Genomic DNA, 12770 nt, shown 5'->3' on the forward strand with positions numbered 1-12770 from the left:
TTAGGTTTTCTTTGTGTTAGCTTGAGTCTTCACTTGCAGCAGGCTTTCTTCTTCACAGGCTGAGTGCTGAGTATGACTGTTGTATCTCTCACCCTGTCCTCCTGCTCCATTAACACTCTGAGTAAACAAAGAGGGGGAAAAAAGGCTTGACATCTGCTGCGAATCACAATGCAGCCCCAGTGCACTGTGTATCAGATTGTTTTGATCTTACCTGGCCAGGTGAGTCAGGGACTCTGTCACATTCTTTCCCGTGTAGGCACTGACCTCAAAGAACATCACCTTGTTTTCCTGAAAAGGGTGTGCACACAAATTCAGACCCACTGTTGTCCTAGAACAGGCAATACTTGCACAAAAATGCATTAGATTTACATAAGCAAGTTGCTCAGCTTCTTTAAATGACACCTCCCTGTCTTCGTCCATGTCCATTTTGTTACCTAGCAAGAGAATAGGGATCCCTTCTCCTGCTGCTTCCTAAGAAAATAAAGAACAGTGTTCCAGAGCTTCCCATTTCAGGATTTGCCAAAGATGTGAACTGCATAAACGTTATGAGCAATAACCCCAGCTTTTAAGAATGTGAATTCCAAAATTGGACGAACTGAACCATGCATGCAGCAAAACAAGACTTGCACAGGACTGAATGGGTCAAAGGTCCAACCTGAACATTGGTGAGCCAGGGCCACACAGCCTTGAAGCTCTCCTCCACTGTAACATCATACATCACCACCACACCATCTGCCTTGCGAAAGAACTGCTTGGTTATGCTGCGGTACCTGTGTCAGTAGCAGGATTTGAATGTCAGCACAGTGGCCCATTTTTCAAATGTGAGTATAAGAATACATTATGTACATCCACCTCAATACTGATACAATAATACTACATGGTTATTGTTTTATAGTGACTATTCAAGAAAAGAAGAAGAAGTGTTGGAAATACGACACATTTTTTTTGTAATTTTGTTTCTGTTCACTTCTACGGAGGATTTGAAACACTCAAGAAGTCCATAGTATTGGATTTAATTCAAAGGTTTTGACAAAAGTAATGCATTAATAATAATAATAATGGATTGGATTTATATAGCGCTTTTCAAGGCACCCAAAGCGCTTTACAATACCACTATTCATTCACTCTCACATTCACTCTCATTCATTAAGTGAAATAAAAACATTTTTATACAGTATCTCTAATTTTCAGTCTTCCGAAACTTATTAACCAAACTGTATATACTGTATACACTTCCATTCATGTAAAATAAAGTATTGCAAGAGGAATTGTGTTTATTAAGAGGGCATATTAGATCAATTCTATAAAAAAATTTTTAACATAAAATAAAGTAATACAGTGGCAGGGTAAAAGCATAATTAAAGGAAATTTGCAAGTGTGGAAATTTTGTTTTGAGAATGTAAAGTCATAATTTGTTTAAAAAAAGCTCACAATTTCTCTCAGATTAAACCTAAGATTGGAGGAAGGTTGCAATAAACTGACTATATATTCAGACTTTGGATACGATATTCTTGATTAGCATTTTATTGGTAAGCTTAAAGTTGCAAGATATTAGTGGTTTATATCCAACCAGTTAACTGAAATATGCTGAAGGAAGTGGTCACTCACCTCTCTTGGCCTGCAGTGTCCCAAAGCTGCATGGCTACCTGCATATTGTCCAATGTTAATGTCTTCACACTGTAGTCAATACCTGATTTAAAAAACAACAACAACATATAATAACATATAATACATAATCGAACATAATATAAGGACACACTTCTCACATTTAATTTAGGTTTGATTTTACTTCTCGTTTTCACTACGAAGAAGCAATGATATAAATGGCCAGTAGGGGGATCAAAGTGCCTGTGCTTCATTCCAGCAGAAAAAGGGGTGAGAAAGGTGGTGACAACAAGGCATAAAAGGAGGATTGGAAAAGATGAAAGCGAGGATAAAGAAAATTCATCCAAAGTGACATAATCTGTAGTACAATGAGTGCCAGGGCTCTTAGACAGGCAGTGTGACTTCACAAGCCCTTTCATGTGATGCTAAATCGCCCCCCAGTATTCAGGAAAGGCATCCACAGCCACACTCGCACACATGCCCTTCAGATCTGTTTAAAACGGGCCCTGAAACATCAATAAAATATGACTGCCTTTCTTCTCACCCACAGTAGCAGTTGTGGAAGGGTGGAAACGGCCCTCACAGAAGGAGCGCAGCAGGGATGTTTTCCCAACGCTGGAATTTCCAACCAGGACCACTTTAAACAGGCGGTCTGGGGCAAACAGTTCTTTCGCCTTCTGTAGGCGAGCAATTAGAAAGACAGTTTCATTACCTCTCCAGTAACTTATCTAAAAGCATATATAAAAGTGGGGAGCCGTAAACACACCTGTGAGGTTTCCTTTCCCACAGGCTGTCCTCTTGGAGATACAGGTGGGGTCTTCTTCGATTGAGTAAAGTAGGATTTCCTTGCAGGAGGAGCTTCTTTTGACACTGAGATGTAACGTGGGGAAGCACTGAGGTCGCTCCTTCTGTCGTCTTCTTCCTCCTCATCCCTCTCGTCTTCCTCCTCGCTGAGCTGGTGCAGTAAGGGCTGAGGTCCTCCTTGGAGCAGGTGGGGCAGGTGGTCCTCTTCTATGGAGATGACTCTGCGGAGGGGCCACCCGTCCGGCGGGGCATCTAACACCTCCTCCTCTTCTGCCACCTTCTTATCAATTTCGACTTTCTTTGATTTGTCTCTGCTTCTCCCTAACACCCTCTTGCTGGTGGCCATTTTGGTGGACAGCCTTTTGGCCTTTGTCTTCACGTCGTGCACTTTAGGCAGAACGGGGCTGATGTGACCGTTGGCTAAGCCAGAGTTCCTATTCGCTGAAGGCCTTTGTTGGCACACAGGGCTGCTAGCAGCTGTGGTGGAGGGAGCAGGGGTGGCAGTGGTGGTGTCATCTTCACTACAGGAGGAGGAAGCAACAAAAACGATTTGAAGGTGCTCTATAGGCAAGGCCTCCAGAGATAGGTAGGACCCATCCACCAACAGTGAGGCTCTTTGGGGACAGAGGAGAAACAGAGGATTTACTGGATCAATTCACTTGAGTTTTCTAATATTTCTACTTGATAATTTGGCTATTTTTTGTGAGTATAAGGAATCAGACATCCTCTGTTTTTCCTCCTTTGATGCATGATTTTTACATCACATTTGTCATTTGTTGCATAGGAAGCAATCTGACAGGGATGAATTCTGTTAAAAAGAGTACTTGAATGATGAATGAATCACCTTTTTGCCGGCTGGCTGCTGTCATCAAATATATTGCCGAGGCCCGCTCTCTGCTTCTGCTTCTTTCTGAGTGAGGTTCGAGGCTTGTTTACAAAAAGAAGGTGCATTACTCAGCTATTCTAGTGCTGTAATCGAGTTAATGCAGTTACATAAAATACTATTTACTTACTACACCACAGCACAAGTCTCGCTCATCCTTTAAATGCTTGTTCATCTCTCTGGGAAGTTAAAGAAGGGATGTTAAAGAGTGTTTTGTGCTTTGCAAATCCTTGAACCTTGGAGTTTGATTCATAGGGTTTGGCCAGTTAGGACTAAACCAGGAGCCAAAATGAGTAAAACAATAGTTGTGGTCAGAAACTTATATCCACTCAACATTGGCATGAATGATTGTACAACTTTTGGATTGTCTCCAGTCCACACAGGCTCAAAAGTGTGCATACAGGCTCATCAAAAACTCATGGACTATTACCCAAGTTTGAAAAGTGCTGGGTGTTCTCATTATACCTGAGGAGGTCAAGCTGCTTCATTAGACTTTGCTTTTCCCTCTGCAGTCCTTCAGTTACTCGGTACATTTCCCTGAAACAAGACAGAAGAAACTTGCTTTTAAATAGCTACTCTATGGCATCTGTTTGCACACTGCAGGGAAACACAGTTAATACAAACAATGCTTATACGCACATTTCTTTCTCCCGTTGTAGCCGGGAGGCCTGTTCCTGCAGCATAGCCAGCTGTTCCTGGGCCAGCACCAGCTCCTGGCTGGTGCTCTCCAGCGCTCTGGACAACTCATTGTTGGTCATTTTCAGTTTGACATTCTCTACGTTGCTCTCCTGCTTCTCACTGCTCAGCTCAGAGCACTGGTGCTCTAACTAAACAGGGAGATATTCACAGGAGTTATAATACACTAATGCTGGGTAAGTGTGCTTAGGGGATATCTGCACAGGGAACAAAACAGTGAGGTTTGGTGTAAATCCTCTCTACACGACAGATGTAATGCCACATGCCCACTATTCAATAGTTACACATAACAAATGTTTTTACAGAGAGCTTAATTTTTTTTTTGTCATGCTGTTACAATGGTGGATGTTTCTTATTAAACATGACCGCAGAATTTCTTTGGGATGCTTCGTCCATATTAACTTACCCGTTTCTGCTTCTGGAAAAGCTGCTCCAAATCTCTCTCCTTCGTAAGAAGCTGGTGCTCCAGGTCCTGGCTGCGCAACTGAAGCCGCTCAGAGTCCTGCAGGACCAGAAGAAGAAAAGGTTCAACTTGCGGTTAAAAGAAAGTGCACAAAATTAACTCGAAAGGTAAAAACACTGCTGTCAATATGATATAATCCTTAAGCAAAACTACGCTTACATCATTACTACTGCTTGTTCTCTCTCTTTGAAAGACCCAGGATTTATGATAATGCAGAAAGTGGTCTTCCACTTTACTGAAATAACTGTCTAGTGGTTGAGTGTGGAAGACTATCAGCTTCCATAAGGAACTGCTTTTTTTTCCTTTTTCCTTGTGTTCCATCCATTTGCTTCCGCTTATCCTTTTCAGGGTCGCGGAGGTGCTGGAGCCTATCCCAGCTGTGTTGAATTCAGAATTAAAATGAGCACACAGAAAGTTATTTAAATTTGAAGTTGGTCATCTTGTGTCATAGAGTGCACTTCTGTACAGTGCAGTCCAGCATACATGTCTTTAAACATCTTGCTTTGTATTTCTGAATCTTTTTTACTTCTTCGGTTGCCAAGGAGATGCTTCATTGTCAGATTTTCTTCATGTCTGAGCTCTTTTACCTTTAGCAGCAGCCGTTCTTTCTCATTTTTGATCTGTGCCTCCATCTCTTCATATAAATACCGGATCTCACTGTCATGTGTTGCTGCCTTCCTGAAATGACACGTTAAGGTAAACGATTTATCGATGAAAGACACAAGGTGGTACATGTAATATCTAAAAACAGAACAACATTGCTGTCTACACTGTGAGCACTTGACATGCAAACACATTTTCAGACTACTGGTAAGTACAATCCCTGTAATGATCGTTAAGACCCCAGCAGCCAATTAGTTAAGTTTAGAAGAATAACAAGCTGTAACATGGTGCCACGCAGTACCATGAGTAAGCCTACATCCCACTGATGCTCATGTTGCATTTACAAAGACAAAAGACTATAATCATCAAGTATGTCATTCTGCATATCAGGGGAGTAAATACATTAATATACAGTACAAAAAAAAACAACCCCTTTGCTCTGTGTTCACTCAATCATATCATTAATGTGTTTGCACACCACTAGAAGGCAGTCAGAGTGTGGATCTAGATTAGTGGTCATTTGACAATGGATAAAGACGTTGTTCTATAGAGAATTACAGGTAAATCCCATGCACCAGGCTCTGGCTGGCGTCCACAATGTAAACACAATCCCACCCTTATGCCACTGATTATTTAGGGGCTAATGCATAAGAAGCATATTGGCTTTACTGTGGTTTTTGGTCCGTAAAGTGTTGGTTAAAACAAAGTAAATAAATAAAACATATATATATATATATATATATATATATATAGCATATGCATTTCCTTACTTATAGTCTTGCCAAAAACCTGGCACCTCTTGAGATGGTATGCAGTGTCGTTAAAATATGAGGACAAGTGGAGGACAAAAGAAGATGAATAGTATCTTAAAGTCATGTCCTTAAGACACAGGGGAAAAAATTCAATAAAGACATCGCACAACGTCTGAAAGATGCATCTGGCCCTTCGTTTGAGCCATGTACTCTTCACAGAAGCCTTGTCAGAAATGATCGCAGTGGAAGAGTGGCTGTCAAGAAGACATTCTTAAGGAAAGGAAACAGGGAGGAAAGGCTGATGTATGTCTTATGAAGTGATGAATCCAGATTTGAAATTTCTGGTTCAAATCCTCTTCTGAGGAAGTCAGACAGAGGTACAAACAGAAGTGAGAGTCTGACTGAATTATGGACTCAGAAAAGTACAGAATTTGATCCACCATCAACATCATATGGATAGTATCTGGTTGGCAAGAGCTAAATTTCTCAATATGACAGTGATCCCAAGCACACTGTAAACACACACACACATTCATATGAGCAATCCAAACAGGAAACAGCCAACCTGTTTTTATATAAAGAAATTAGGGGTGGCTCGAGACTGTTGCACAATGCTGTATTTCTTTCTCATTCCTTCCCTATATTGAGCCTCATGTCCAATATTTCGTCCACACTCATAGTCACTAAAAACCTTGTGAATGGGTAGAACACCATGAAAAGCCCCTTTTCCCTTGCCCTTTGTGTATGTGTTTTCTGCCCAACTACCTCTGGAGGGCGCTCTCCATCTCCTTCTTTTCCTGATGAGCTTCCTTGATTTGGTGGGTGACCCTGGCCAGAAATTCCTCAAAATTGGACAAGAGGTGAGGCTCATCACGTCTGAGCTGGATCCAAAGGCTGCGCACCTCGTCTGGACTGGAGAAAGAGAGGAGAAGGGGATAAAGAGGGAGAGACAAAACTCAACTTAGCTCACAGGTTTGTCAAGAATGGATCATGACAAAAAACAATAATGCACATAAGGTTTTGTTGTGATTAAACTCACTCTTCAAATACATTACTGGCTCCCAGGCTTTCCAGCAGCATGCAGAAGTGCCTCTCCTCCTCATCCTCAACTCCTGACAGCTTGGCTTCCCATTGGCTCTGATAAAGGGCTTCCTTAGCCCTGAAGACTGGGCCAGGGGCCTGATTTTGGTCATCAGTCACAGAGATCCTTCGACCATGCAAGAACTGACCTGAAACACACCCACAGCTTTTAAACTTGAAAGATAAATTCAAAAGCTTTTCATGACTTCCCACATCTTTTTCTCTTAGCTGCTCCCATTATCTGCCTCCCATTAGGCAAATGATCGCTACATCACTAAATCCACAAATCTTCTCTGTGGTCTTCTACTTTTCATTATTGTCTGGCAGCTCTATCTTCTCATCCTTTCTCTAGTCTCCTACCACCCTATCCTTGCCTCTCCAAACCGCTCTACCTGAGCTGTCCCTCTGATGTAGTCGTTTCTAATCCTGCCTACATCTGGTCACTTCTGATGAACACCTTAACACTCCAGCTCTACTTCCTGTCTTTGCTTTAGTAAACTTCCCCTTTTACTTTCGTCACAAATCAGCCCTGCCTGCATTTTTACAAACTATTCCTTATTATTCTATTTTGCACTTAAAGCCGCTCTGTTTTTTTTGTGTTTGCAGAACTACAAGATACCTTCAAAATCAACTTGAACTCAACTTGATGCTATAGTAATGTCTTCTATTTCAGGTTCGACATAGAGAAATCTATTTGGAGTAACAAGTGTGATATGTGTGATCCAAGCAAAGAGCCTCTGATGGCAGAAAACCTACTGAATCCAGAGGTGAATGCCTCCAGTGTGAGGTAACCCGTGTGGTCTGTATCCAGAGAGTCAAACACGTCTTCCAGCTCCTCTGCGGACAGAGGCAGCTCTCTGTGGAGCCTCTGCCAGGAGAAACACATAAACAAAAAGGACTTTAAAATACCACTGTGGTGAGCTGAACTCCACTTCAAAATGAAACACACTCACTGTAAAACCACTGCAAGTTACTTTTAAGACACAATAAATAAATGTCTCGTGATAAGTTCGCACCTTGAATCTGCTACAGTACATTTTCCTCTGTAGTGACACAGCTCAGACGAAGCTTACACTGACCTAACAGTTGCACTGAGGTTTTTATTTTTAACTTTTTTTTTTTTTTTAATGTAAGAGTGTTTTATTAAAAAAACCCTCAACACAAACCCACAAGAGCTGCCCTAATTAGCTGGGAGCACAGCTCACTAATGGTCAGACCTTTAAAAAGAGGCTTGCATGCATTGTTCCTGCCTGTGCTCTTCACTGCAGCCTGTGCGTTGAGAGAGTGGCATTATATTCATAAACATTTCCATCAGCCGTGCTGCTCCGACACTTCTCAGGCTGTTTGAGTGCTCCGAGTTCTTTAGCAACGGTAATATGAACTGAAAAAGTGACACTGAGTGTTCCCTGCTCGGTGCTCACTGTTATTAAAGCCCCGCAGGACACTAAATTGTTCCACAGGTAAAAGTGTGTCCTTTTGAACTGTTGTTCTTCTTAGCAGCGGCTTAATGCACTCACAGGTCCTCCACGGATTTTTAAAAACCGCTGAAAGAGTAAGAGTGTCGAGGAAAAACTGACCCCTCCCTGTTTTTCAAAGGAAATAAATATTCATATTGGGCTGGCACAATTATTAACCTAACTGGTAGAAAATGTTTACAGTAATGATATTAATAGATGGATTTGTTAAGGCTTACTTTCTGACAGTATATACACTGAATGATTAATCCTTGATTCATTAACTACCATTTAAAATGTCTTATATATATCTGCCTTAATAATGTGAAATTGTCAAATGCCTGCAGACTTTACAGAAGTGTGTAAAGTCCACAGAAACACACACAGCCTCCATCTCTAACCCTCATATCAGTGCGAGTGATGAAGCCTTTTCCCTCCACATCACAGGTCTGGAAGAACTCCTTGGTCTTGTCCAGCAGGGCAATGCAACCCCAGTCAGAGCCCCTCCTCTCTGGGCTCCGTCCAAAGCCATTCACCCCGTCCTCCTCCTCCTCCATGCTTGGCTGTGTCTCTTTTATCGTTATATATTTATTATTTTATGGACACTGTTGGGTGGTAGGTTGCATGTACTTTGAAGTTTTCTTCATTAGCCCTATATTCAGTCCTCTGGGCCTCCTAGAGTCACCATGACAACAGAGGCAGGAAGTAGCACCAGATGATGAGATCACTGATAACTTGGTGGCTTACAGACAGACTTAAACCTGGTTGCAGGTTCCTGTAAGACAGACAAAGAACTGTACTCAATTAAAAAAATTACGTGAAGGCAAGTTTAAGAAAACTAAAGTGGTTACACAAATAGCAGAGCACTACAGCTAAACTGCACTTCCCTTTTCTAGTAAGCCACTGACAAAGGTATGTAAATACACAGTAAAGGATTATCTTAATACTCCACCATACAGAACACATGACGGCACAATGCCTGCAAGACTGCTGCAAGCAGCAGATGAATTAATGTGTCCCCCTATGTGTTTTCCTCGCGCCTTTGTTTTGAGGTGCTGTCTTGTTTGCACTGCTCCGAGCTGGAGCGCAGTTTATGCTGTCAGGAATTCTAAATCTGCAGCAAACACTGCTGAAAGTGAAATATCAGAGGCATTTTTATTTAGTAACTATTGATATCTATGGCTAGCTAGTTTATTGTGATGGTGCTTTGTTTTCTCTATTATTATGTTGCTCTTTGTTGTTTGCTGTCTCCTCTGTTTGTTTTTTTTGTTTGTTTATTTTTTTTCTCCATACAGGTGACCCAGGAGTTCTTTTTTTTTTTTTTCTCTCTCTCTCTCTTCCCCCCCCTTCTCACCGTCTCTTCTCCCCTTTGGTTTTCTTTCTTTCTCTCCCCCTCTTTCTCTCATTCATTCCCCCTGTCCTATTTATTAAAAAAAAAAAAAAAAAAAAAAAAAAAGACAAAGGATGAACTGAAGCTCTGCCATCACGTAATGTCGCATACTGCTGTTTCTGATGTCATTTTTAAAAAAAAAAAAAAAAAAAAAAAAATATCAGAGGCAGGTGTTGGATTGTCAAGTCTTGAATTTGGATTTTTCCTGAAGGCTGTTTAATTAGTGCAAATTTTAACTTGGCTACAAACTAAGTGAGTACATACTACTAAGCAGCACTGCCACCTACTTTGTAAAGACAAAGACACTTAAACAATGTAAGTAAATTTCTGGGCCTTCCTCTGCAGCATATACAAAACTCTTGGCGAATTCTTTCTTTCCTCAGCTTTTGTATCTACAAGTTGCACAGGTTTGCATTTGTCCCTTTTTTCTTTAAATAAGTCAGAAACGGAAGGAAAGCTCTTACCTTCTACAAATGACGAGCACAACAAACTGAAACCTTTTGTATCCGCTCTCAGTATTAACAGAGCTGTGACCGCACTGTGTTTAGGAAGTCTTGCCTCACAGACGAGTGTTAGGCAAGTCATTCTGCAACCATGTGATGTCATGAGGAGGCAGCCTGAGGCTTTTCAGCCTGGGTCCACCCGCTGCTCTCACACTGAGATGGGGCTGCAGAGTGAGCTTACTCTATGCAGGCTACATGTGTGCAACATGTTTATGTAGTGTGTAATTAAGACAGCAGCATAATGAAGGCTGTCAGCGGGATGAGTGTTATTGTGTTTTTGGAGGTTTACTTGGAAATAAAAGCTAAACTTGTTGACTACCAGAAAATTGGCCAAAAGAAAGTTGTATTTATGGTTTATTTCAAAATAAAAGCACATTATTGGAAATTATATATTTATTTATTTTTAAAAATAAAAGCATGCTCTGTCCTCACTTCATTTCTTATGATGCCATCTTGTGGTTGGACAGTACAATGACTTTCAGTGGTCAGAGCAAAAAATACTGTGAAATCACAATATATATCTCAAAGTAATTTATGGTCAAAACAACCACAAGTTTCCACTTTGATTTTGCACAGAAAATCGCAGCCTTGATTCAGCCTATGAGGTTTTAAGTAAAGTCCTCTACTGGCATTCAGTTCTGAGGAGGAGTCATTTCCCACTTCCTTGTATCTTCTGAAGTAAATATTCCATTTGGAGGTTTAGATTTGGCTGTCCTTTCTTGGTCTTCTTGTTTAGGATCTGGAATGTCTCCATCTTTTTCTGTTTGTACTTCTGGATGGCCTCTTCTTTCTGTTGCTTGTTCTTCAAGTACTCCTAAAAACAGCAAACACACAGGCTGTTGTTTAAAAACTTTTTTCATTAAAAAAAATGAAAGACTGTGATCTTATTTTTCTTTTACTTAGTCAAACACATTACCTCTTTCTTCTTTCTCCGCTTCTCTTGGATCCTCTCAAATTCTTCTTTTGTCTTCTGGTAAGAGTTTTTCCTCTCCATTTTTTTCCTCATGCGATTGCTCATTGGAAGACTGGTGGAAACAAGCAAACATTTTTTTTTAAACCCAACATTATAAAAGCTGACTTTGTCTATGCATTCTCCACCCTCTCTTGTTTTAAGTGTTGTGTAAAAGTTGTGAGCCACCCCTCATTTCCTTATAGGACACAATGCATACCATGCTGAGATATGCCAGGTTTTCAGTTAGTAGCTCTTTGGGAATCAAACTGTTTTATCTTTGGCATTTTTTTTTAGGTTCAACTAAAGAACAAATTAGTTTTTGCAACAAACTGCTAGCAACAAAGTGATTCAGTGTAGCCCCAACACTGTTCCATCCTTTGTACAAGGTGTGTTTTCTATGCTTCAGTGATTCGTACGTCATTGCTGAGTGGCTGAACAAGCAAGGAAGTGATCAAAAAAGCAGTCAATGCTCCTTGAAAGCTAAATATAAAGTAATGAGGATTGCTTCATGATTTTGGCACAGTTCTGTATGTCTGCACAGACTTGCTCACCTTTCGCTCTGTGAAGCTGATGTTGGCTCAGCTTGGTTCCCGGACACTGACTCTTTCAGCTCAGATCCCCCACTAACTTCTCCTTCACCAGCTGCCTCGGTCTGCTGTGCCTCATCATCATCCTCTTCCTCTCCATCACCTTCCCCCATCTCTTTCGTCTGCCCTTTCATCCTCAGCTTACTCCTGTTCACTCTGTTTGTCCAGGCTTCTTTCTTCAGTTTCTCTGCCTCAGCCTCGTACAGATGCCTGAGGTGTTCTGGATACTCTTCTTTGTACAGGTTTTTGGACCCTGGGTTCTTCTTCTTCTCCTTTCGCAGCAGTTTGTTGTATTCATGTTTGACTTTCTGCTTCCTGTTGAAAGCAAATCCTTGACCTGAAGAGTTAAGTCAGAGATTTTAAATACAGGCAAATCAAACCATTTAAAAAAAAAATCAGATTCAGTGTCATTACTTATCTAGACTATGCTCATGCTCTTGTGTTGACAGTCGTTTGAATTAACCCAACACGGATTAAGTTCTGATTTTAATATGAATTCCTATGTTATTTAAAGATAGAGACTGTGTCGTTTTTACGTGTACGTTCAGCCTTATTGTACCTTCTTTTACGCTGCCTTTGAATAATTTCTGATCGGAGATCCATTTTCTTTTCTTTTTGACACCCTTCGCGCCACTTTTTGTTTTCGCCAAGTCGCCCTCTTTCCCTGCAAACTTCTCATTCTTCGTTTTTTGATCTGTTGGTGCCATGTGTGTTCAGTCTCTTCGGGAAAACTCAAATGTTTACAACCTCCTCGTCGACTTCAGCTAGCATGCCGTTTCGTTACAGACGCTGTGTGATGACGTCAACAAGACAAGACTTGATAAATCGATTGCGGAAGGCCCTATTTCAAAATGTTCCTTGTTGAAATTCCTTGTTATAAATTCATGCTGTAGTGAACAGGTATAAAAGGAGGCTTCAGTTAAATTTTTTTAATAGTTTTTGAACAACTTATCAATAACAACGTGAGTTTTATTATTTTTTTCTTGTCGGACTTCCAA

The 12770-nt window shown here is 40.9% G+C and overlaps 2 protein-coding genes across 2 annotated transcripts; both read right to left on the minus strand.

The window, feature by feature from the left end:
• Positions 1-16: 16 nt before the first annotated feature.
• cracr2ab (calcium release activated channel regulator 2Ab) lies at positions 17-9368 on the minus strand. Its single transcript, XM_085436426.1, has 17 exons — positions 8742-9368; positions 7643-7754; positions 6846-7035; positions 6572-6718; positions 5039-5129; positions 4395-4490; positions 3932-4119; positions 3758-3829; positions 3423-3471; positions 3254-3336; positions 2372-2930; positions 2150-2282; positions 1609-1690; positions 656-770; positions 370-471; positions 212-288; positions 17-117 (listed from the first exon to the last, which is right to left on the minus strand). Exons 1-17 carry the CDS (start codon positions 8895-8897, stop codon positions 30-32), a joined length of 2340 nt encoding a protein of 779 aa, XP_085292552.1. The 5' UTR covers positions 8898-9368; the 3' UTR covers positions 17-29.
• Positions 9369-10570: 1202 nt separating this feature from the next.
• ccdc59 (coiled-coil domain containing 59) lies at positions 10571-12717 on the minus strand. Its single transcript, XM_085436431.1, has 4 exons — positions 12332-12717; positions 11737-12109; positions 11150-11258; positions 10571-11047 (listed from the first exon to the last, which is right to left on the minus strand). Exons 1-4 carry the CDS (start codon positions 12477-12479, stop codon positions 10883-10885), a joined length of 795 nt encoding a protein of 264 aa, XP_085292557.1. The 5' UTR covers positions 12480-12717; the 3' UTR covers positions 10571-10882.
• Between the last annotated feature and the right edge of the window lie 53 nt (positions 12718-12770).

The sequence above is a fragment of the Copadichromis virginalis genome, linkage group LG17 (assembly GCF_057382275.1).
Source record: "Copadichromis virginalis isolate Kocher_CV1m ecotype Utaka linkage group LG17, C_Virginalis_male_GT1.1, whole genome shotgun sequence".
Lineage (NCBI taxonomy): Eukaryota > Metazoa > Chordata > Actinopteri > Cichliformes > Cichlidae > Copadichromis > Copadichromis virginalis.